Genomic DNA, 24,964 nt, shown 5'->3' with positions numbered 1-24,964 from the left:
GTCCTTGGTCAAAGTCAGTGGTGACGAGTGAGCGAGCGGCAGACAGCAGGAGTGCAGTGAAGCTCTGGTGTTGAGTTCATCACCTAGAGTCACCTTCACTCTGCTGAATAACATCCAGTCTGCCATGTCTCCCCTCTACTCGCCTTATCCTGATGTTAAAACATACCCATGTCTCCCCTCTACTCGCCTTATCCTGAGGTTAAAACATACCCATGTCTCCCCTCTACTCGCCTTATCCTGAGGTTAAAACATACCCATGTCTCCCCTCTACTCGCCTTATCCTGAGGTTAAAACATACACATGTCTCCCCTCTACTCACCTTATCCTGAGGTTATAACATACACATGTCTCCCCTCTACTCGCCTTATCCTGAGGTTAAAACATACACATGTCTCCCCTCTACTCGCCTTATCCTGATGTTAAAACATACCCATGTCTCTCCTCTACTCGCCTTATCCTGAGGTTAAAACATACCCATGTCTCTCCTCTACTCACCTTATCCTGAGGTTAAAACATACCCATGTCTCTCCTCTACTCACCTTATCCTGAGGTTAAAACATACCCATGTCTCTCCTCTACTCGCCTTATCCTGAGGTTAAAACATACCCATGTCTCTCCTCTACTCACCTTATCCTGAGGTTAAAACATACACGTCTCTCCTCTACTCGCCTTATCCTGAGGTTAAAACATACCCATGTCTCCCCTCTACTCGCCTTATCCTGAGGTTAAAACATACCCATGTCTCTCCTCTACTCGCCTTATCCTGATGTTAAAACATACCCATGTCTCTCCTCTACTCGCCTTATCCTGAGGTTAAAACATACCCATGTCTCTCCTCTACTCACCTTATCCTGAGGTTAAAACATACACGTCTCTCCTCTACTCGCCTTATCCTGAGGTTAAAACATACCCATGTCTCTCCTCTACTCACCTTATCCTGAGGTTAAAACATACCCATGTCTCCCCTCTACTCACCTTATCCTGAGGTTAAAACATACCCATGTCTCTCCTCTACTCACCTTATCCTGAGGTTAAAACATACCCATGTCTCTCCTCTACTCGCCTTATCCTGAGGTTAAAACATACCCATGTCTCTCCTCTACTCAGCTTATCCTGAGGTTAAAACATACCCATGTCTCTCCTCTACTCGCCTTATCCTGAGGTTAAAACATACCCATGTCTCCCCTCTACTCGCCTTATCCTGAGGTTAAAACATACCCATGTCTCTCCTCTACTCACCTTATCCTGAGGTTAAAACATACCCATGTCTCTCCTCTACTCGCCTTATCCTGAGGTTAAAACATACCCATGTCTCTCCTCTACTCAGCTTATCCTGAGGTTAAAACATACACATGTCTCCCCTCTACTCGCCTTATCCTGATGTTAAAACATACCCATGTCTCGCCTCTACTCGCCTTATCCTGAGGTTAAAACATACCCATGTCTCTCCTCTACTCAGCTTATCCTGAGGTTAAAACATACCCATGTCTCTCCTCTACTCACCTTATCCTGAGGTTAAAACATACCCATGTCTCCGCTCTACTCACCTTATCCTGAGGTTAAAACATACCCATGTCTCTCCTCTACTCACCTTATCCTGAGGTTAAAACATACCCATGTCTCCCCTCTACTCGCCTTATCCTGAGGTTAAAACATACCCATGTCTCTCCTCTACTCGCCTTATCCTGAGGTTAAAACATACCCATGTCTCTCCTCTACTCGCCTTATCCTGATGTTAAAACATACCCATGTCTCTCCTCTACTCGCCTTATCCTGAGGTTAAAACATACCCATGTCTCCCCTCTACTCGCCTTATCCTGAGGTTAAAACATACCCATGTCTCCCCTCTACTCGCCTTATCCTGAGGTTAAAACATACCCATGTCTCTCCTCTACTCACCTTATCCTGAGGTTAAAACATACCCATGTCTCCCCTCTACTCACCTTATCCTGAGGTTAAAACATACCCATGTCTCTCCTCTACTCGCCTTATCCTGATGTTAAAACATACCCATGTCTCTCCTCTACTCACCTTATCCTGAGGTTAAAACATACACGTCTCTCCTCTACTCGCCTTATCCTGAGGTTAAAACATACCCATGTCTCCCCTCTACTCGCCTTATCCTGAGGTTAAAACATACCCATGTCTCTCCTCTACTCGCCTTATCCTGATGTTAAAACATATCCATGTCTCTCCTCTACTCGCCTTATCCTGAGGTTAAAACATACCCATGTCTCTCCTCTACTCGCCTTATCCTGAGGTTAAAACATACCCATGTCTCTCCTCTACTCGCCTTATCCTGAGGTTAAAACATACCCATGTCTCTCCTCTACTCGCCTTATCCTGAGGTTAAAACATACCCATGTCTCTCCTCTACTCGCCTTATCCTGATGTTAAAACATACCCATGTCTCCCCTCTACTCGCCTTATCCTGAGGTTAAAACATACCCATGTCTCTCCTCTACTCAGCTTATCCTGAGGTTAAAACATACACGTCTCTCCTCTACTCGCCTTATCCTGATGTTAAAACATACCCATGTCTCCCCTCTACTCGCCTTATCCTGAGGTTAAAACATACCCATGTCTCTCCTCTACTCACCTTATCCTGAGGTTAAAACATACCCATGTCTCCCCTCTACTCGCCTTATCCTGAGGTTAAAACATACCCATGTCTCTCCTCTACTCGCCTTATCCTGAGGTTAAAACATACCCATGTCTCTCCTCTACTCGCCTTATCCTGAGGTTAAAACATACCCATGTCTCCCCTCTACTCGCCTTATCCTGAGGTTAAAACATACCCATGTCTCTCCTCTCCTCACCTTATCCTGAGGTTAAAACATACCCATGTCTCCCCTCTACTCGCCTTATCCTGAGGTTAAAACATACCCATGTCTCCCCTCTACTCGCCTTATCCTGAGGTTAAAACATACCCATGTCTCCCCTCTACTCGCCTTATCCTGAGGTTAAAACATACCCATGTCTCCCCTCTACTCGCCTTATCCTGAGGTTAAAACATACCCATGTCTCTCCTCTACTCGCCTTATCCTGAGGTTAAAACATACCCATGTCTCCCCTCTACTCGCCTTATCCTGATGTTAAAACATACCCATGTCTCCCCTCTACTCGCCTTATCCTGAGGTTAAAACATACCCATGTCTCCCCTCTACTCGCCTTATCCTGAGGTTAAAACATACCCATGTCTCCCATCTACTCGCCTTATCCTGAGGTTAAAACATACCCATGTCTCTCCTCTACTCGCCTTATCCTGAGGTTAAAACATACCCATGTCTCCCCTCTACTCGCCTTATCCTGATGTTAAAACATACCCATGTCTCCCCTCTACTCGCCTTATCCTGAGGTTAAAACATACCCATGTCTCCCCTCTACTCGCCTTATCCTGAGGTTAAAACATACCCATGTCTCTCCTCTACTCGCCTTATCCTGAGGTTAAAACATACCCATGTCTCCCCTCTACTCGCCTTATCCTGAGGTTAAAACATACCCATGTCTCCCCTCTACTCGCCTTATCCTGATGTTAAAACATACCCATGTCTCCCCTCTACTCGCCTTATCCTGAGGTTAAAACATACCCATGTCTCCCCTCTACTCGCCTTATCCTGAGGTTAAAACATACCCATGTCTCTCCTCTACTCGCCTTACCCTGAGGTTAAAACATACCCATGTCTCCCCTCTACTCGCCTTATCCTGATGTTAAAACATACCCATGTCTCCCCTCTACTCGCCTTATCCTGATGTTAAAACATACCCATGTCTCCCCTCTACTCGCCTTATCCTGAGGTTAAAACATACACATGTCTCTCCTCTACTCGCCTTATCCTGAGGTTAAAACATACCCATGTCTCCCCTCTACTCGCCTTATCCTGATGTTAAAACATACCCATGTCTCCCCTCTACTCGCCTTATCCTGATGTTAAAACATACCCATGTCTCCCCTCTACTCGCCTTATCCTGAGGTTAAAACATACCCATGTCTCTCCTCTACTCGCCTTATCCTGAGGTTAAAACATACCCATGTCTCTCCTCTATACTCGCCTTATCCTGAGGTTAAAACATACCCATGTCTCTCCTCTATACTCGCCTTATCCTGAGGTTAAAACATACCCATGTCTCTCCTCTATACTCGCCTTATCCTGAGGTTAAAACATACCCATGTCTCCCCTCTACTCGCCTTATCTTGAGGTTAAAACATACCCATGTCTCTCCTCTACTCACCTTATCCTGAGGTTAAAACATACACATGTCTCTCCTCTACTCGCCTTATCCTGATGTTAAAACATACCCATGTCTCCCATCTACTCGCCTTATCCTGAGGTTAAAACATACCCATGTCTCTCCTCTACTCGCCTTATCCTGAGGTTAAAACATACCCATGTCTCCCCTCTACTCGCCTTATCCTGATGTTAAAACATACCCATGTCTCCCCTCTACTCGCCTTATCCTGAGGTTAAAACATACCCATGTCTCCCCTCTACTCGCCTTATCCTGAGGTTAAAACATACCCATGTCTCTCCTCTACTCGCCTTATCCTGAGGTTAAAACATACCCATGTCTCCCCTCTACTCGCCTTATCCTGAGGTTAAAACATACCCATGTCTCCCCTCTACTCGCCTTATCCTGATGTTAAAACATACCCATGTCTCCCCTCTACTCGCCTTATCCTGAGGTTAAAACATACCCATGTCTCCCCTCTACTCGCCTTATCCTGAGGTTAAAACATACCCATGTCTCTCCTCTACTCGCCTTACCCTGAGGTTAAAACATACCCATGTCTCCCCTCTACTCGCCTTATCCTGATGTTAAAACATACCCATGTCTCCCCTCTACTCGCCTTATCCTGATGTTAAAACATACCCATGTCTCCCCTCTACTCGCCTTATCCTGAGGTTAAAACATACACATGTCTCTCCTCTACTCGCCTTATCCTGAGGTTAAAACATACCCATGTCTCCCCTCTACTCGCCTTATCCTGATGTTAAAACATACCCATGTCTCCCCTCTACTCGCCTTATCCTGATGTTAAAACATACCCATGTCTCCCCTCTACTCGCCTTATCCTGAGGTTAAAACATACCCATGTCTCTCCTCTACTCGCCTTATCCTGAGGTTAAAACATACCCATGTCTCTCCTCTATACTCGCCTTATCCTGAGGTTAAAACATACCCATGTCTCTCCTCTATACTCGCCTTATCCTGAGGTTAAAACATACCCATGTCTCTCCTCTATACTCGCCTTATCCTGAGGTTAAAACATACCCATGTCTCCCCTCTACTCGCCTTATCTTGAGGTTAAAACATACCCATGTCTCTCCTCTACTCACCTTATCCTGAGGTTAAAACATACACATGTCTCTCCTCTACTCGCCTTATCCTGATGTTAAAACATACCCATGTCTCTCCTCTACTCGCCTTATCCTGAGGTTAAAACATACCCATGTCTCTCCTCTACTCGCCTTATCCTGATGTTAAAACATACCCATGTCTCTCCTCTACTCGCCTTATCCTGAGGTTAAAACATACCCATGTCTCTCCTCTATACTCGCCTTATCCTGAGGTTAAAACATACCCATGTCTCCCCTCTACTCGCCTTATCCTGAGGTTAAAATATACCCATGTCTCCCCTCTACTCGCCTTATCCTGAGGTTAAAACATACCCATGTCTCTCCTCTACTCACCTTATCCTGATGTTAAAACATACCCATGTCTCCCCTCTACTCACCTTATCCTGAGGTTAAAACATACCCATGTCTCTCCTCTACTCGCCTTATCCTGAGGTTAAAACATTCCCATGTCTCTCCTCTACTCGCCTTATCCTGAGGTTAAAACATACCCATGTCTCCCCTCTACTCGCCTTATCCTGAGGTTAAAACATACCCATGTCTCTCCTCTACTCGCCTTACCCTGAGGTTAAAACATACCCATGTCTCTCCTCTACTCGCCTTATCCTGAGGTTAAAACATACCCATGTCTCCCCTCTACTCGCCTTATCCTGAGGTTAAAACATACCCATGTCTCGCCTCTACTCACCTTATCCTGAGGTTAAAACATACCCATGTCTCCCCTCTACTCGCCTTATCCTGAGGTTAAAACATACCCATGTCTCCCCTCTACTCGCCTTATCCTGAGGTTAAAACGTACCCATGAGTCTCCTCTACTCACCTTATCCTGAGGTTAAAACATACCCATGTCTCTCCTCTACTCGCCTTATCCTGAGGTTAAAACATACCCATGTCTCTCCTCTACTCGCCTTATCCTGAGGTTAAAACATACCCATGTCTCTCCTCTACTTGCCTTATCCTGAGGTTAAAACATACCCATGTCTCTCCTCTATACTCGCCTTATCCTGAGGTTAAAAACATACCCATGTCTCCCCTCTACTCGCCTTATCCTGAGGTTAAAACATACCCATGAGTCTCCTCTACTCACCTTATCCTGAGGTTAAAACATACCCATGTCTCTCCTCTACTCGCCTTATCCTGAGGTTAAAACATACCCATGTCTCTCCTCTACTCGCCTTATCCTGAGGTTAAAACATACCCATGTCTCTCCTCTACTTGCCTTATCCTGAGGTTAAAACATACCCATGTCTCCCCTCTACTCGCCTTATCCTGAGGTTAAAACATACCCATGTCTCTCCTCTACTCGCCTTATCCTGAGGTTAAAACATACCCATGTCTCGCCTCTACTCGCCTTATCCTGAGGTTAAACATACCCATGTCTCTCCTCTACTCGCCTTATCCTGAGGTTAAAACATACCCATGTCTCGCCTCTACTCGCCTTATCCTGAGGTTAAAACATACCCATGTCTCCCCTCTACTCGCCTTATCCTGAGGTTAAAACATACACATGTCTCTCCTCTACTCACCTTATCCTGAGGTTAAAACATACACATGTCTCTCCTCTACTCGCCTTATCCTGATGTTAAAACATACCCATGTCTCTCCTCTACTCGCCTTATCCTGAGGTTAAAACATACCCATGTCTCTCCTCTACTCGCCTTATCCTGATGTTAAAACATACCCATGTCTCTCCTCTACTCGCCTTATCCTGAGGTTAAAACATACCCATGTCTCTCCTCTATACTTGCCTTATCCTGAGGTTAAAACATACCCATGTCTCCCCTCTACTCGCCTTATCCTGAGGTTAAAATATACCCATGTCTCCCCTCTACTCGCCTTATCCTGAGGTTAAAACATACCCATGTCTCTCCTCTACTCACCTTATCCTGATGTTAAAACATACCCATGTCTCTCCTCTACTCACCTTATCCTGAGGTTAAAACATACACGTCTCTCCTCTACTCGCCTTATCCTGAGGTTAAAACATACCCATGTCTCTCCTCTACTCGCCTTATCCTGAGGTTAAAACATACCCATGTCTCTCCTCTACTCAGCTTATCCTGAGGTTAAAACATACACATGTCTCCCCTCTACTCGCCTTATCCTGATGTTAAAACATACCCATGTCTCGCCTCTACTCGCCTTATCCTGAGGTTAAAACATACCCATGTCTCTCCTCTACTCAGCTTATCCTGAGGTTAAAACATACCCATGTCTCTCCTCTACTCACCTTATCCTGAGGTTAAAACATACCCATGTCTCCGCTCTACTCACCTTATCCTGATGTTAAAACATACCCATGTCTCTCCTCTACTCACCTTATCCTGAGGTTAAAACATACCCATGTCTCTCCTCTACTCGCCTTATCCTGAGGTTAAAACATACCCATGTCTCCGCTCTACTCACCTTATCCTGATGTTAAAACATACCCATGTCTCTCCTCTACTCAGCTTATCCTGAGGTTAAAACATACCCATGTCTCCGCTCTACTCACCTTATCCTGATGTTAAAACATACCCATGTCTCTCCTCTACTCACCTTATCCTGAGGTTAAAACATACCCATGTCTCTCCTCTACTCGCCTTATCCTGAGGTTAAAACATACCCATGTCTCTCCTCTACTCGCCTTATCCTGAGGTTAAAACATACCCATGTCTCCGCTCTACTCACCTTATCCTGAGGTTAAAACATACCCATGTCTCCGCTCTACTCACCTTATCCTGAGGTTAAAACATACCCATGTCTCCCCTCTACTCGCCTTATCCTGAGGTTAAAACATACCCATGTCTCTCCTCTACTCGCCTTATCCTGAGGTTAAAACATACCCATGTCTCCCCTCTACTCGCCTTATCCTGAGGTTAAAACATACACGTCTCCCCTCTACTCACCTTATCCTGAGGTTAAAACATACCCATGTCTCTCCTCTACTCAACTTATCCTGATGTTAAAACATACCCATGTCTCTCCTCTCCTCACCTTATCCTGAGGTTAAAACATACCCATGTCTCTCCTCTACTCACCTTATCCTGAGGTTAAAACATACCCATGTCTCCCCTCTACTCGCCTTATCCTGAGGTTAAAACATACCCATGTCTCCCCTCTACTCACCTTATCCTGATGTTAAAACATACCTTTCACCTACTGTCCTCTTATTTTTGAGGTGTATATATATATATATATAGCCTACTTGTACTTATAATACTTATATATTTTGAGGTGAGATACTTAAAATTCTGTACTATTTGTATTTTTCTCCCTCAAAAGGCATTAACATAATGCAACATAATGCATTACAATCAACAATAAGTGTCAAACTATGGACAGTTATATGAGCTGTTTTCGTTTATGTCTTGTTATGGTGGGATGGGGGAGAGAGAGAGAGAGAGAGAGAGAGAGAGAGAGAGAGAGAGAGAGAGAGAGAGAGAGAGAGAGAGAGAGAGAGAGCAGGGGGTGAGTGGGGGGTTAGGTAGAGGAGACAGTGGGTTTAGGATTGGGTCCTGCATCCTCCAGGCAGCCCTCCCAGACTCACAGTGGGCCGGCCGCCCGGGAGACAAACTGATCATTGTTATTCAACTGAGGAAGCTCGTTCCACTTCTGCGCCAATCAAGGTAAAAGCACCCATTCATTTCTTATAATTAGAGTCTTTAATTAGCTTCATCTTTGTCAATTCAATGATTGGACAGAAGAATAGGTACACTCATAAGTGATGATGCTGAATGGACTGTTACATTATATGTAAGTTATCTAGTAAAAAGCCCTACTCTTGTTGACCTTTTGTGCTTGCATGGCATGATGATTTCATATGATTATTTTTGATTGTACCACTCAATATAATTCTGATTGCTGGCTATCACTATCACCAAACTGATGGTGCAGGAATGCACTGATGTTGCTGTTATGGCGACCAATGTCGATATGATCTGTATGAACGCAAGTTTAAATGATAATCACATTTTGTACATACACAGTGAAAAAAAAATGACTGTCTTTCTTTATTTCCAAAACATTTGGAAAAGCCCATAAATCATTTACCGTATTGTTTCCTCTTAAATATCAGGGATGCAAACTAGTCGTCACCTATAGGTGACAGCCACCTTTTTCATCCCAAAACAGGACACTTTAAAAGTGAGTGGTTTTATGTCTGCCCTGCTATCTGTCACCTTTTTCACTGTCCTGAGTTTGCATCCATATGAACATTTTGACCGATACCGATAACCGATATTAACATTGCTGTTATTTTGCTCATCGGACGGATACCAATATATAAAAAAAATATTAACATCGGCCGATACCGATATGATTGCCGATATATCGTGCATCCTAGTGGGTTTACATTCACTTCATTTGAGTTGATGCTCTTATCCAGAGTGGAACACTTGAATAAGCTACAATTCCTGGGTCACCCACAACCAACCAATAGTAAGGGACAGAACCATCGTTGTGAGATAATACCTCTCCCTGTGACCTCAGAATGACAATATAAGAGAGAAGTGCTGTGGCAAAGGAATAAGCGGAGAGCTGAGGGGAGCCATATATTCTCTCTGCTTCAAGATAAGAGCGTATTACAGCCGGTGGAGGAGGGCTTATGGCAGAGGAGACATCGTTCAACGGGGAAAAGGCTAATGTGAAGCACTTCTTGAACAGATGAGTTTTCAGCCTCTGAGGGAAGATGGTGGGTGCTTCCGCTGCTCGAGCCAGCCCGGGAAGGTCACTGTGCCTGTGGGCGGATAGGGGGCGCACTGGGTCTGTTTGTCAGTTTTCCAATCTGTATATAGCAGCGTTCCCACAGGTCCTCGAAATCCTCAAAAGTTTCTGAATTTGGGGGGGTCGGTCAAGGAGTTTAAAGTTTTTGAAAATAGACATGAATAAATAAATAATAGACATGGGTCATTGATTATATCTTTTATGCAAGAATAGAAATTGAAGTTCTTTTTATTTTTTTATTTTTTTATTGTTGTCTGTGACCTTCTGTAAAGCCTGCTAGTTCTCATTATAAAATGTCTCAGTGTTGTTAACAGTAGGCTATAATTAACCTTGATCCGTGTCTCAAACTATGCTGTGTTGGGTCCTGGAATTTGAGGGAATTGGGCCTGGAAAGTCCTTGAAAAGTCCTTGAATGTGATGTTGAAGAAGGTGTGGGAGCCCTGGTGCAGGAAACACTGAGCGCCCCCTGCAGGGCAAATTATGCCTTTTCAATTGAATCTGCTGAATAATCTTCCTATTTACTGGAATTGCTGATTAAGCCAATTTCAAATGAGGCCGTTTTTGTGTGGCAATGAATTTGTAAATGCAATTTTGAGTATAATATGAACTGATCGTGCTGTATAAACCATACATATATATTGATGTAAATATAATATATTTACGTTTTTTTATGGGTACAAATGAGGTCTAACCATCATTTAATTTAGAAATTAGCGTGATAACACAAACTGGTATAATCATTTAGATCTTGTCTTTATTTCGATGGCTAATTTAACATAACATGACGGCTAATTACACGTCTTTTAAACAGTTGTCTTTATTCTGTCATATCTACCGTCAGTATGTTAATGAGGATGCTGATTGGTTGATCAGTCAGTTATGAATGTTGTGGTGTGGTTTTCAGATGCAGTGCAACTGTAGTTCTTCAATAGGACACCTTGCATCACCTTACTGGAGTAGAAGTAAGTGTGTGTGTGTGTGTGTGTGTGTGTGTGTGTGTGTGTGTGTGTGTGTGTGTGTGTGTGTGTGTGTGTGTGTGTGTGTGTGTGTGTGTGTGTGTGTGTGTGTGTGTGTGTGTGTGTGTGTGTGTGTGTATGTGTGTTAGTGCATAATATGCGTCTTCACCTCATCTGTATAGTGTGTTTGTGTCATTTGTGTGTGCTTGTGTGTCATTTGTGTGAGAAAACCTATGCATTTATGTAAGAGTTACATAATAGCATACGCATATATAGCATACCTATTCAGAAATGATACATATGAAACACAAGGCAAATCATCAATAGCAAATATGTGGGCATCTGGGTAGTGCAGCAGTACATTCCCTGCCTGCTAACACAAGGGTTGCAGGTTCGAGCCCCCGTGTTGTTGCCTCCGGCTGTGGCTTGGTCGGGCGGGCATACAGACACAATTGGCCGTGTCTGCGAGTGGGAAGCCGGATTATGGGTGTGTGTCCTGGTTGCTGCACTAATCAACTAACTAACAATCAAACAATGTAGTTCCCCCAGTGAGCCAGTCTGTAATTGAGAGAATGCTGGAAACACAGTGGTGAGACGCATGATTTCCCAAAGTGTTCTCAAAATGTGATCAGTGGTGTCTATTTTATGTATTATGTGTGACCATCAATCAGTAAGATGTGATGCTCAAGGTATCTTGAACAATGTTGTACATTACATTTTCTATCTCTTTGGTAAAGAGATAAAATATGTATGAGATATCTCACTACTATAATAAGGTGGAGGGGCGCGCACGGCGCACAGTTTCTCAACTGCGCAGCACGCAAGATACATTGCGTTAGAAATGAACGGGCGATATTTCTAGTCCGTGTAATGGGGGAACGATCAAATGAATAAAAGGGCAAATGAACGGAGACTGAACCTTCTCCCTGAGCCCTCACCACCAAAGTTGTTTTATTTGCGTTTAAGGCAGCGGGGTTTTCAAATTAACCAGTGTTCTGTTTCAAATTGACGTTGAGATTTTACATTTGCGTGGATTCTACGTAAGCGTACAATGAGTACATGTTATTCTGGTGATTTGCTTGCAGCCTCCCCCCCTGACCTCCACAGTCTCCCTGTGTGTCTCTGCAGCAGTGCTGTTCCCTGACTGGGCCTACAAGCCGGCCTGGTCGCCCGGCTCCAGACAGGTCCAGCTGTGGCACTTCCTGCTGGAGCTGCTGGGGCGGGGCGAGGGCGGGGGCGGGGCCATCGGCTGGGGGGGCGAGTGGGGCGAGTTTGTGATCCGGGACCCCGAGAGGCTGGCCAGGCTGTGGGGCGAGAGGAAGGGCAAGCCACACATGAACTACGACAAGCTCAGCCGCGCGCTCAGGTGAGGCGGGGTGCAAAATGTCAGCTGACATATGCAGACACACACGCACGTACGTACGTACGTACGCACACACACACACACACACACACACACACACACACACACACACACACGCGCGCACATGCACACACACGCTCACACACCCTCACACACACACACACACACACACGCACGCACGCACACACACACACACATATGGCACAGTATACACCCCATACACACACACACACACACACACACACACACACACACACACACACACACACACACACACACACACACACACACACACACACACACTCAGAGTCTTGGTATTGCATGGAAACCATGTTGCTGCCCCTTCCAGATACTACTACAACAAAAGAATCCTGCACAAGACCAAAGGGAAAAGATTCACCTACAAGTTCAACTTCAGCAAACTCATCCTGGTCAACTATCCAGGATGTCCCCCCTGCCACCAGGTCTCCACCAACACACCCCATGTCCCAGCATCTCACACCTCAGCTTACAGGACTTTGGTGACTTTTGGGGGGAAAATGGGCTTGTTGGTCGACTTATGATCTCTTGTGTCTCTGGCAAATATCTCTAGCATAAAGTACAGTATGTTAAGATCCCATAGGCAACTAATGTAAGAAGATATATAGATTTTTAAGTAACACAGAGTGAATTTTTTTCTGCCAATCCTCTTGCCATTTAAAGAGTAAGTTGACTAACTGGCTCATTTCCCCAAAAGTCGGTCTAGCGTCTTTAAGAAGAGGTCTATTCCAAAACACTGTATATCCATAAAAAAAAACATTACCTGAACTTTATCATTTAATGTAAACTTGACTGACTGATCCTCTAAAAAAGAGAGAAGCCCGTATACAAAAGTGGTATTCCTATGAATTTAAATTAACTACTATATCCTTTAGAAACATCTTGGTTTGTTTTATTATTTTGCTATCTTTCTAAAAAGTAGGCATCACTTTTTGCAAACGGCGGATGTCTCATTTTGGAATACAACTCTGCATGTCACATATGTGTAACACGTAATGAGTCATGTCACATAGCGTAACACATGTCACATGTGACATAGCGTAACACATAATGAGTTTCATTATTAAACGAGACAAGCAGTGTACAAAGCATGGAGAAAGCTCGTTAACATCTTCATCATCCCAAGGCCTTCTTTAACAGCTCTCCTCCCCGTCGTCGGCATCTGCCTTCATCTATATTTAATAAGTCAAATGAGTGGAGGATCAAAGCCTTCACCTGGCCAGACAGAGGAACTGCACCTTCTTCATGTTTTCTACGCCCACTGTCAGATTGCATTGTATTCAAACATCTCTTTAGAGGCCCATTGAGGACATGCAAAGTAGTACAGTCATACCTTTTATTTACACTGTCTTACTGTGCTACTAAGTTAAGCTAATTTTCGTTGTTTTTCCAAGATGAGAAAATTATCTTGAGATCCCGGGATAACAAAAACATTTTTCCAGAGATAATCAAATAATTTTCTCCTTGGAAATCCTAAAAGAAAGCATATTTAAAAAAAAACCCAAAGTAGGCCTACCTGTCTGTTACTGTTCAGGAGCATCTTCAGGCAGTCGGCAATGTGTCATCATGTCAAGTGTGAGGGCACCACAGTTTGAGATCTCCAGGAACAAAATGTATTAATTCAAACAAAATGTGTGTTCTCTCGACAGATAATGGCATAAGTAACTTGATACATTGAGAAAACAACTTTAAATGAACTCAATATCACTGGAAAACAGCATAAATGACATACTGTACATGGATAAATGTCCTCAATGGGTTTCCGTAATTGTCCCATTCTGACCACACGACCCATTTCGTCCCATCTCATGCTCATCCTCCATCCCCTGCAGCTGGTCCAGAGCAGCCCTCTGCCGCTCCTCCCCTCGGACAGCGCCCCCCCTCTGTGTGGAGGAGCGGGCTCAGTGATGGACCGAGGTAAGACAACACAGCAGAGACTCCCCTGTTGCTACATAAAGACCACAGGGGCCAGCTAATAGAACTCCAGAACATTGCCACCAGTCTCACTTTGAGCCTGTTATGGATTACAAAGATATTCATTCATACAATTTTAAATATGCTCTTCACTTGAACCTCAGGAAACCCAAACAGATATTGGGTCTATATTATGATGAAGTATCCAGTGAGAGTGTATATAGTACAATAGTAATATATTATGGTATCCCTGCTCTAACATGGAACTAAAATATGAATATTTCTTTACCACCACTGCTGCAAAAAAAAAAAATATATATATATATAGGGGAAACTCTGTCATACTCCCATTGAGAATCACTTCACTTCTGCATCTTAATCATAACATCACTCTGTTTGCCATCACACATCTCAACCGTCCACAAAGAAAAGCCAGAAGGAAACAAGATTTCGATGGTGTCTGGCTTTTGTAAACCGATGTATTCCCCTGTTGGAACAGTGTTCAAAAGTTCACAAATGCTTTGCGCGTAATCTTGACAGATTCTTCCAAATGACTGCATTCCAGAGATGATGCAACCGCGGTGTCGGAGGGGTGAACACCCAAAGCCCCTGTGCTGTACCAAGCTGCTGCTGCTCCTGTCACTTTGAACGCTTTTTAGTCTCTTCCCACTTTACTGGATAGAGAGCCTTATAGTCTGTGTGTGTGTAAACACTGCAAGAGGTTACTACTATTTCCCTCTCACTCACTGGAGAGTGTCAGTCTTACAGCTCGTATCTCAGGTTGAATCCTTCCACTGAGCACCTACAAACCTAAAGAACTTATACTTTGTCTTAAGGATCATCGATTTTGGGCCAAGGCTATATGGGATTTGTCTCTTACATACCTGCAGTCCTTCTTTGACCCACAAGGAATATTGGCTCCCAACTCAGCTGGCAGTTGAAACGGGTTTTGAGGTTTGTCAAAATAGCTCCAAAAAAGGCCAGTTTGTGAAAACAATAATAGTGTAGTGACCAACCGCCATATTTATATTCATAGCCTGGAAAGCAGCAGCGCCGCAGCATTTCTCACACACACAAACACGCAAGCACACATCAAGTCTGCAACATACACACCTCCACCTGTAGAGACAGCACAAGAATGGGACATCTATTTATTATGTATATCATCAACCCTGGTGGATTTGTAAATGAACATGGCCTATAGTTTCTGTGTCAATATTGTGTCTGTGTGTTTAGTTTTCACGCTGGATTTGCAGGATGGATTTGGAGAGAAGCCTTCAATTGATTGATTGATTGATTGATTGATTGATTTTATTTGATGTATTGTAACAAAGAAAACATGGAACAGAGGACATGCATCTCGGAAAACATCATCAAGGATTAAAACACAATAAAGTCAAAGACTTGTTTCCATTGTGGTCCTTGGTCTAGGACAGACAATACAAACAACACGAAACAAGCATAAGTACAAAGAATGATAAAAGAGAGACATAGACTATAGACTACTATACAATACTAAAATACAAAACAATGCTCAAATACTAAAAGTAATAAAAATACATAAAATTACACCAGTAGAAGCCTGTGCTTCGAATTGTGTCTGCCTGTGCTTCCAGGGAATTATAGTAATATGTCAATTCTGCTCACATTAGTTTGTTCAACATAAAAGATGACGAAAATAGGGTCCAGATTGAAAAATGCAGACATTCTCTTTTAACCAGTACCATTTATATTGAAGTTGCACTTGCCTACAGTATGCTGCTACTACTAGTGTCCTTTTTTATGACAGCTCCCCCTCTCCACTACTGCTCTATTTATGAGCTTTACTTTTACATACTCTGAGGGAAGCCTGGCAAAATCTAGCTGAGTATAATGACACCTGTACCTGAGTATAATGACAAGAAAGATCATTCTGATTCTGAATCTGATTTCCACTCACTGGATCTTTTACCAAACTCTGTTTACAATCTGAGCTAACCATCCGCATAGAGAGCACTCCACCAGTAATGCACTTTCACCCCATACTGTAACTGTAGCAGTCTGTGCCGCAGCAGAGAAAAAAAGTAGTAGATTTCCTCCTCTCAACTCCCCTGTGGAGGCACAAATGGCTTTTTTGGAGATATTTTGACAAACCCCATTTGGAGTCGTTGTTAGCAGCAAGAGGCAACAGATCTTCCCATTTCAACAGACAACTGACTCTGGAGCCAATATTGTCTGTGGGTTCAAGTGTTCAAATGTATCCTTTTAATCTACAAGAGCGCCACGTGTTGCTTCTGTCGACACCTCCCTGCATGTTTCATCTGTCGGCTGACGAAAGCGACTGTGGTTCTCTTCCTTGACAGCGATGCAGCCAGTCGTGCCTCCCTTCCTGCTGCCCTACTGCCTGCCTAAGCCCATCCCCATGCCCCAGGCTCTGCAGGGCCACCTCCCCCTCCTCTCCGCCCCGACGCGCCCGGGGGGCCACCTGAGGGAGTTGCCCTCCGGCCCGTTCAGCTGGCCGCACAAGAGCCCCGCGGCCTGGGACATGAACCTCAACAGGAGAGGCCTGTTTGGTGCGGCAAAGGAAAGTGGGACTGGATCTGAAAGGGGAGGGGAGGAGAGGAGAGTGAGTAGTGATGGACAGATGGGAAATAGAGAGTAAAAGAATGAGAACAGACCAGATGGACTACTTTCCCTTCTCATATCTCGCAAATATACATTCTTGTTGTGTTATTTTTTAGCTCTGTGTACAGTAGTTTATTATTCACTGCCTGTGATCCAGAATATACCGACTTTGTATTTATACAGTAGTTTATTATTCACTGTCTGTGATCCAGAATATAGACTTTGTATATAATAAAGTTAGTTCAAGTTGTCTTTTGTGCATAGAAATGTTGATAAATCAGTTTTTTTCGTTAGCACTCGGTGCGGTGGGGAACTGCACTTGTAAACTATTAACAACATGGCACTTGTGTTTGAGTAAATAAAGCAGCACACTCAACTTACATTATTTAGCTGTTTGTCTTACATTCTCCCTCTATTTCAGGCTTCATGAAAATAATAAGAGGTTGATAAAATATTCATCTTATATACACTGTATAGTATACACACATGGTAACAGTTGATAAAATATTCATCTTATATACACTGTATAGTATACACACATGGTAACATTTTCATGGCAGGAGGAGGAGGCGTCTCTTTCCAAGTCTCGCAGCATCAGGACCAGCTCCAGTATCTGCAGTTACAACTCCGCCGCAGCAGGTAGCGCTGGCGCATACTGTATGACGTCCGCCCAACATTTCACAACACTTTTTCCCTTTTCCCCGGTAGGTCTGAGGGGTGGAAAGACGAAGAGCGGTTACTCTGTCGCTATTTCCGCGTACCAAAAACGACCAGATGTGGCCTAGTGTTGCATGTGGAAAAAGGTCTATGTTTATGAAGAGACTATAAAAAAATAAGTTCCAAGTAGTGTCAAAAGAGGTTTAGCTGTCCTCACACAGGAGCGCAAAAGTTGCTTGAAAGTTAGCTCCCGTCTAAAAATAACCGGAAGACGGTGCTGGCTTTCACTAGTGAGTGTTTCCTCTTTTATACTTACAATCTTTGACTCAGATGTCATTTTGGCGCCGAATATTCTAACATATTTTTTCATTCTGTCATTCTGTAGCGCGGGACTCAGTGTTATATGTGTATGCTGGACTTTGCTGTTGTAAAGTCAGCATTATTCTCAATTCGGCGTTAACGCAAGGAAGAGTTTGGAGACAACATGCAGCGAAGCATTGCGTAAGTAGCGAAGTGACAGCTGGGCTTGTTTCTGTTGTGTTTGCTAGGAACTAGCATTAGCCTGCTGACATCTGAAACTCCCAATGACTCGAGCTAACGTTATAACATCTGTCTTTTTCAAAGCAAAGGTACGGGGACCTTGTGGCCACAGGGGTCCCCAACAAAATGAGGATTACTTTATGTTGAGTGTTAACGTTACTGCAAAAACTAGAAGTTAGCACTAGGACAGTCAGCTAACGTTAGCTAACTAACTGTTTTGATACGAGATTTAATACTGCCCATAACGTTACAGTAACGTTACTGTGTTACGAGACGGACAGGGAAAGTCTTGTTGGATGAAGCCTCCTGGTAGAAAACATCGAAACAGGAAGTGTGTGAGCGAAATATTATTTATTTTGGGGTCCTCGACATGAAATAATTGGTCGTCCAGGGGTGATTTCTGCGATTTCCCTTCGGGGATACATAAATGACCAAAGAGCCAGCTGAAACCTACCTGAGTCAAACCGTCCATAGTACTGCTTTGTGACAGTTTCTGACTGATTTAACCTGAGTGCTTTACCTCCTTCCATCAGATCCTTCTTCTCGCCCAAGACCAAGGACAAAGATAGCAAGAAGAAAAGTGATGAACCAGTGAAAGAGTAAGTAAGCTTTTCATGGTTCACTTCACACAGGAGAAGAGTGGCTGCCACCCTGTCTGACAGGTGTGCAGGTGTCACCACGTCTTGGTTCCCAAAGTGAATCAAATCTTGAATTTCAGCAAGACGTTTGAAATATTCCTTGAAAGACTATAATTATGAATTTGGCTGTACCAGTTAGGGTTTCAAAATCTGTTTTGAAAGTTTTGTGTTCGAATCGAACCCCAACAGTTGCCATTTTGTTCGTATGCAATCTATCTATCTATTATGTAAAAGGGGCAAGTGGGCAATCTCTGTTCTCTGTCCGTTTTAATTTGGTCCCGGAAGTGATGTCATCAGTGATGTAATTTGAGCAATTGTGCATTGTGACATCACTGATGTTGTCATAGGCATTGTGACATCATCAGTGATGTCATAAGAGCAATGTGAGCTGCGTATGCGAGCTGCAGGGCCAGCTCGGCGAGCTGCAGGACGGGCGACTAGCGGTTGATTATCACACGACACTGAAGAGAAAGACAGTAATCTCTGTTTCTAAATGGTCAACAGACTGCATTTATACAGCGCTTTTCTATTCTACTGACCACTCAAAGCACTTTACAACAATGTCTACTTTCACCCATTCACACACACAGTCGAATAGACGCAAAATGTGGTTATGAAACAAGGATCATTCCAATGGGGGTGCTAAATGTCTGATTTAACATATAATTGCTTGGTTTCTCCTAATCGATTGTGATATAGCCTATTTTGGTAGAAGTATCAGCCTATTAATACCATAAAACCAAGTCCCAATTAAACAAACAAATCAAACAAGCTCATGCCAATGGATTTTCTGATTGCCAGATAGTCTTATTTAAAAAAGGACGAGAAAAAAGAATAGTAGAATTGAAAGAAAGTGAATAGCCAAATCTGATTTGACTGACAGAATTCTGAGTCGAAGACAGCGATGATAATAATAATAATAATAATAATAAATATAGCCGCAAGCGGCGATGCGGGGTCCAAGCTTCCGGTGACTTGGGGGGTATATGTCAGATAGTGCACATTTATTCAGACTTGGTATGTGCACAAGTAAACAAAGTTTGGTTGAGATCCGGTGACCTGACGGTTTCCAAGCAGTACTAGTAGTAGTAGTAGTAGCAGTAGTAGTAATAGTAGTAGTAGTAGTGTTGGTAGTAGTGGGAGTGGTAGCAGTAGTAGCAGCAGAAGTACTGTACTAAGAATAGTAGTAGTAGTAGTAGTAGTAGCAGCAGCAGCAGTAGTAGTGGTGGTTGGCTGTTATAGCGCCACCATCTGTTGGATTGGTGTAATTTTTTCCTCTGAGTAGTGGGTGATGTCTTGAAACTATGTTGAAAGGTGGGTGATGTGGGGCGTATGGTTTCTGAGATACACACACTTTTAGGGCAGGAAAAGAACAAAAGCAAATACACACAAGTTTAGACATTTATCATTTCAAAACGGTTCACGTATCCAAAATCCTTTAATAACTTTAGGTCGGGGTAGTCCATAGATGACCCAAAAAAGGTTTCGTGTGATTTGGCCAAACGGTCTAGGAGGAGCTAGCAAAAGTAGGTTTTTGATCAAATTCAAAATGGCGGAAAATCTACTAGACAGAAAGGGGCGTGGCCTAGTAGGTTAGATGCATGATGCTCCAGGGAAACCAGTAGATGTGGAATTTTGATTCTACAGCTCATGGTTCAGAAGTTATGGACCGACAAACGTGAAATTGGCTGTTATAGCGCCACCATCTGGTGGATTGGTGTCATTTTTTTACTCTGAGTAATGGGTGATGTCGTGAACCTGTGTGGAAAGTTTGGGTGATGGGGGGTGTATGGTTTCTGACATCCACACACTTTTAGGGCAGGAAAAGAACAAAAGCAAATACACAAAAGTTTAGACATTTATAATTTCAAAACGGTTTCACGTATCCAAAATCCTTTAATAACTTTAGGTCGGGGTAGTCCATAGATGACCCAGAAGAATTTCCGTGTGATTTGGCCAAACGGTCTAGGAGGAGTTCGCAAAAGTAGGTTTTTGATAAAATTCAAAATGGCGGAAAATCTAGGCACACGCAAATGGGCGTGGCCTATATGGATAGATGCGTATTGATCCAAGGAATCCAGTAGAAGTTACATTTTGAGTATAGGACACACGGTGCAGAAGATATTGACCATAACGTGAAATGGTCTGTTATAGCGCCACCATTAGGGATGGGCATCGAATTTCGAATTTTCGAATAATCGTTGTTATTATCAAGGTCGACTTTTATTATTGAAAGTCGAAATTCGATTTTTTTTTATTATTTTTTTGTGAAATGTTGCATTGTCTCCCCTGATTCTAAGTATAGTCGAATCGCTTGGTTTGAGCAAGTAAAACAATTTTTATAAGCATTTTAAGCAAGGTTTCTGGAAAAATGAATGGCGGATGAAATCCCATGAAGAGGGAGAGGGGGTGACTTTGGCACCCCTTTGGCACTCAGACCTGAGCCTACTAAATATTTAATGAACCACTCATGATTGTCAAAACTGTTTTTTATTTTCGAAAATGTCAATGTAAAAATTTTTAAAAATGTAAAAAAAAAAAAAAAAAAATTTACATTTTAATTTTTATTACATTTTAATTTTTATTTTCGAATTTCGATTAAAAGTCGACTTTGGCCAGCGAATTTCGAATAGTGTTTTTGCTAGAAATGCCCATCCCTAGCCACCATCTGGCCGATATTGGTAATTTTTTGTTTCTGAGTAGTGAGGCACATTTACAATCTATGTGCCCAGTCTGGCTACTCTAACCATTACAGTTTCTGCTGTACATACAGTTTTACCGGAGAAGAAGAATAAAAATAATCAGAACAGATACAATAGGGATCCACGCACTTCGTGCTTGGACCCCTAATAATAAACATGATTGAACCGACCTTCTGATTAGTGGACGACCCGCTCTACCTCCTCCCGAGCCACAGCCGGCCCGTTTCTGTTATCTGAGGGGGCTGGCATGCCTGAGCTCTGTTTCATAGCTTTGATGATTGTGTATTCAGTATCTGTAATCTGTATCATCTTTTAGATCTTAAAACTCGCTTTTATAGACTTGCCTTTATGTAGTGACCTTTTATTATTGTTTTGACCTCCCTTTTTATGAGTCTTACCTTGATTTTATATTTCTTCCTTCCTTTTACTGCTTTAGCTGTAGATTTTTACGAGTTCTTTTTATCCTTTCGTGAAGCATCTTGTAACTGTGCTTTTTTGGAAACCGCTATAAAGGTTATTATTATGACTGTATTCATTTGAATTGCACAGTGTCTTAACTTTGTGTCTGCTCTCCTCCGCAGGCCAGTCAAGAGCCCTCTCAAGGTGCAGAATGGCGTCCGGGAAGCCGATTCGCCCGCCAAGAAGGTCGTCAAGCGCAGTCGTCAAATCCTGGACAGCGACGAGGACGAGGCACCGGTCGTAAAAGAGCAAGTCACTGCCAAGGGACAAGGACGCAAAGATGAGCCAGCTAAAAAGGAAAAGGTAAAAACTAGTTTACACTTTGTTCCACTTGCCTAACCTTAACCAAGTTCTTTTACTCGCCTAACCATAATAACCAACCTTTGGGACATAATCAAATTAGAAAAACTTGTTAAAAATTGAAATTATCTACTGTAGCTTACCCGAGAATCGAAACCCCAGTCTCCCTTTGCCACAAGCCCCAACCACAAATTTGCCTGTATTGTTATTATTCTTCTCCCGGGAAGTTTGACTTCCCATGCATGAAAACTAACCAAACTTAGCACAAAGGTCCAGTCCCATGCCAAACGTCTTTGACGCAAATTTGGCGCCAATAGTCCTAACGGCGGCACTACAGTGACCGTCTAAAGTTTCAAACTTTGAAAATTCATAAAAAATCAGGCATACGTGCTACAGCTTTGCAACTTTCACTGAAATGTGGGCCCAAATGAGGAGAAACTTTTGTACAATGCAATATGTAATATATACCTATGGCCAATTATGAAGTCTAAAGACCGCAAAACTGCAAAACTGTAAAACTAATTACCGTAAATTCCGGACTATAAGGCGCACCGGTCTATAAGCCGCACCTTCAAAGGTGACTATTTTTTTCTTATATAAGCCGCACCGGACTATAAGCCGCGGGTGTTTTAATGGTATTTTTTGTTTTTTTTACAGTGCACACAGTGTCCGCGGTGTGGTGAAAAGAGGGCAAGAGAGGAAATTAAAACAGAAGTGGATTTATAGTTAGAAAGAGTGCTAAAGAAGAGAGAATTCCGTTTTTTATTTTTTTATTTTAGTTACTCACAGTACTATTGACCAGTCCAACTCAAAAGATATTCGGCAGTTTCACTTTGAGCTCTTGTTCCGCCGCTGTCCATCAATGGTTATGACGAGTCTCGCTGGGTACAGTACGCCAAAGCGATATCCATTGACTTTAACCTTTTCGATGATGCTGTTGTATGTTGCGCGTTTCTGTTGCACCAACGCGGAGAGGTCCTGCCGGACGAAAAAGCGCGTACCCTCCCAGGTGGGGGGCTTCTTCCCCGCAGCCTGGAGGATGAGTTGACGGTCGGGCCAGCGGAGTAGGCAGATGAAGATGGCCCTCGGTGGCAGGCCGGGGTCTGGACGTGGCCGAGGCGCCCGGTGTGCCCTGTCCACCTCTGGTGGTTTCTCGCCTTCCTTCAGGTCCAGGATGTAACACAGGATTTTGCCACGAAAGCGTCCATGTCACCAATCTCAGCTCCCTCTTTTACATTGATCAGGCGAATGTTATTTCTTTTACTCCTGCTGATTAAGTCATCAACCTGCGTGTGCAGCGTTTCGATGTTTTTGCATTTTATCCACTTTCGGACTCACTGTGTTGTTTTTGTCCTCCAGTGCGCTGATGCGCTTTTCCGCATTAGAAACTCTTCACGGTTGCATTATTTTCTTTAGTGAGTGAGTGGATGGACTTCTGCACGTTTTCAAACTTGTTTTCAAGCTGCTCAAACCTCTGAGCGATGTCGGACTTAATCGATAGTGTTTCACGGAGTAAAAGTTTAGCCCAAGCCGTGTATCTCCAGCCTCCAGCAGGTGAGTCATTTCCTCATTCATGGCGATGATTGCTTCGTCTTTTTCTTTCTGCTTACCTGTGTTGTGTTATGTTATGTTATGTTATGTTGTTAAAAGAGGGCAAGAGAGGAAATTAAAACAGAAGTGGATTTATAGTTAGAAAGAGTGCTAAAAAAGAGAGATTTTTTTTTTTTTTTTTGAAAAAATCCATAGATAAGCCGCACCGTTATATAAGCCGCAGGGGCCAAAAAAGCCCAAAAAACGGGAAAAAAGCAGCGGCTTATAGTCCGGAATTTACGGTAAACCCTACTCCCACATTTTTTCTTCAAACGACACCAAACTTCTCTTTAATCTTTCATCTCTTCTCTTCTTCTCTTCTCTCTCAATCTCTTTCATCTGCATCATTAGACTGTCCTACACAAAAGTATCAAACAGATTTTCGATTCGTCAAAAATTGAGCCCACAGTGCATCAAAACGTTGAATTCTGCCCCCATGTATAGCCTAATTGCCTTAATTACCTAGGGCAATTAGGTTGTGTTTGTGATGTCATCAGTCACTCAAGCAATTGTGATGCCATCACTGATGTCATTCGAGCAATTTTTATGTCATAATAGCTCAAAGCCTTGAGACTTGCCTGGCCACGACTCATTGCTGCGTAGCAGCTATAATTTCCCTTGTAATTTTATGCAGCCGTGATGCTCGGGGGTAATTCTGGTTTTGGTTTCACATCCGCCTCCATTTTGGTCCCAGTTAAGATTCTAGTAACGGGTAGCAGGGCAGATGCAGGGAGTTCCCCAAGCCCCGGCAACCGGCTATTCTTTGTTCTTAAAAATATACATTGCCTGTTTGTGTTTTCCAATATGAATATTGTTTTATTTATAATTAAATGGAGCATTGGGCCTTTATAAGAATGTTTATTTGTATTATTTCAATTGTCACACTCATGCATACATATTTGAGGTTTGTTTATTAATTGGGAAAAGGACCACTGGAACAAACGCCGCGAACATGAGCCGGCTACTTTTTCAATCCGACTGGCTACTCAAAAGTTTGGGGAACTCTCTGAGATGTTTTCTTCAGATATTGTAATGAACTCCACACATTAAGACAGCACTTGTTGGTTAGATTTGACACTTAATTTAACGTGATGTTTTCTCTAGCAGGCAGCAGTGGTAGAGTTGTTGCTGTGGTGCCGCA

The 24,964-nt window shown here is 43.1% G+C and overlaps 1 protein-coding gene across 1 annotated transcript in view; it reads left to right on the top strand.

Moving 5' to 3' along the window:
• Positions 1–17,980: 17,980 nt before the first annotated feature.
• The window catches only part of lig1 (ligase I, DNA, ATP-dependent), an 80,814-nt gene continuing 73,830 nt past the window's right edge, over positions 17,981–24,964 (top strand). Inside the window, exons 1-3 of the mRNA XM_083653397.1 lie at positions 17,981–18,095; positions 18,668–18,733; positions 22,056–22,236. Coding sequence (XP_083509523.1) covers positions 18,079–18,095; positions 18,668–18,733; positions 22,056–22,236 — 264 coding nt within the window. The 5' untranslated portion in view covers positions 17,981–18,078. The remainder of the gene's footprint in view (positions 18,096–18,667; positions 18,734–22,055; positions 22,237–24,964) is intronic.

The sequence above is a fragment of the Poromitra crassiceps genome (assembly GCF_964638095.1).
Source record: "Poromitra crassiceps genome assembly, chromosome: 17".
Classification (NCBI taxonomy): Eukaryota; Metazoa; Chordata; class Actinopteri; order Beryciformes; family Melamphaidae; genus Poromitra; species Poromitra crassiceps.
The sequence above is the reverse complement of the archived record's forward strand: the minus strand, read 5'-3'. Positions and strand labels throughout refer to the sequence as shown.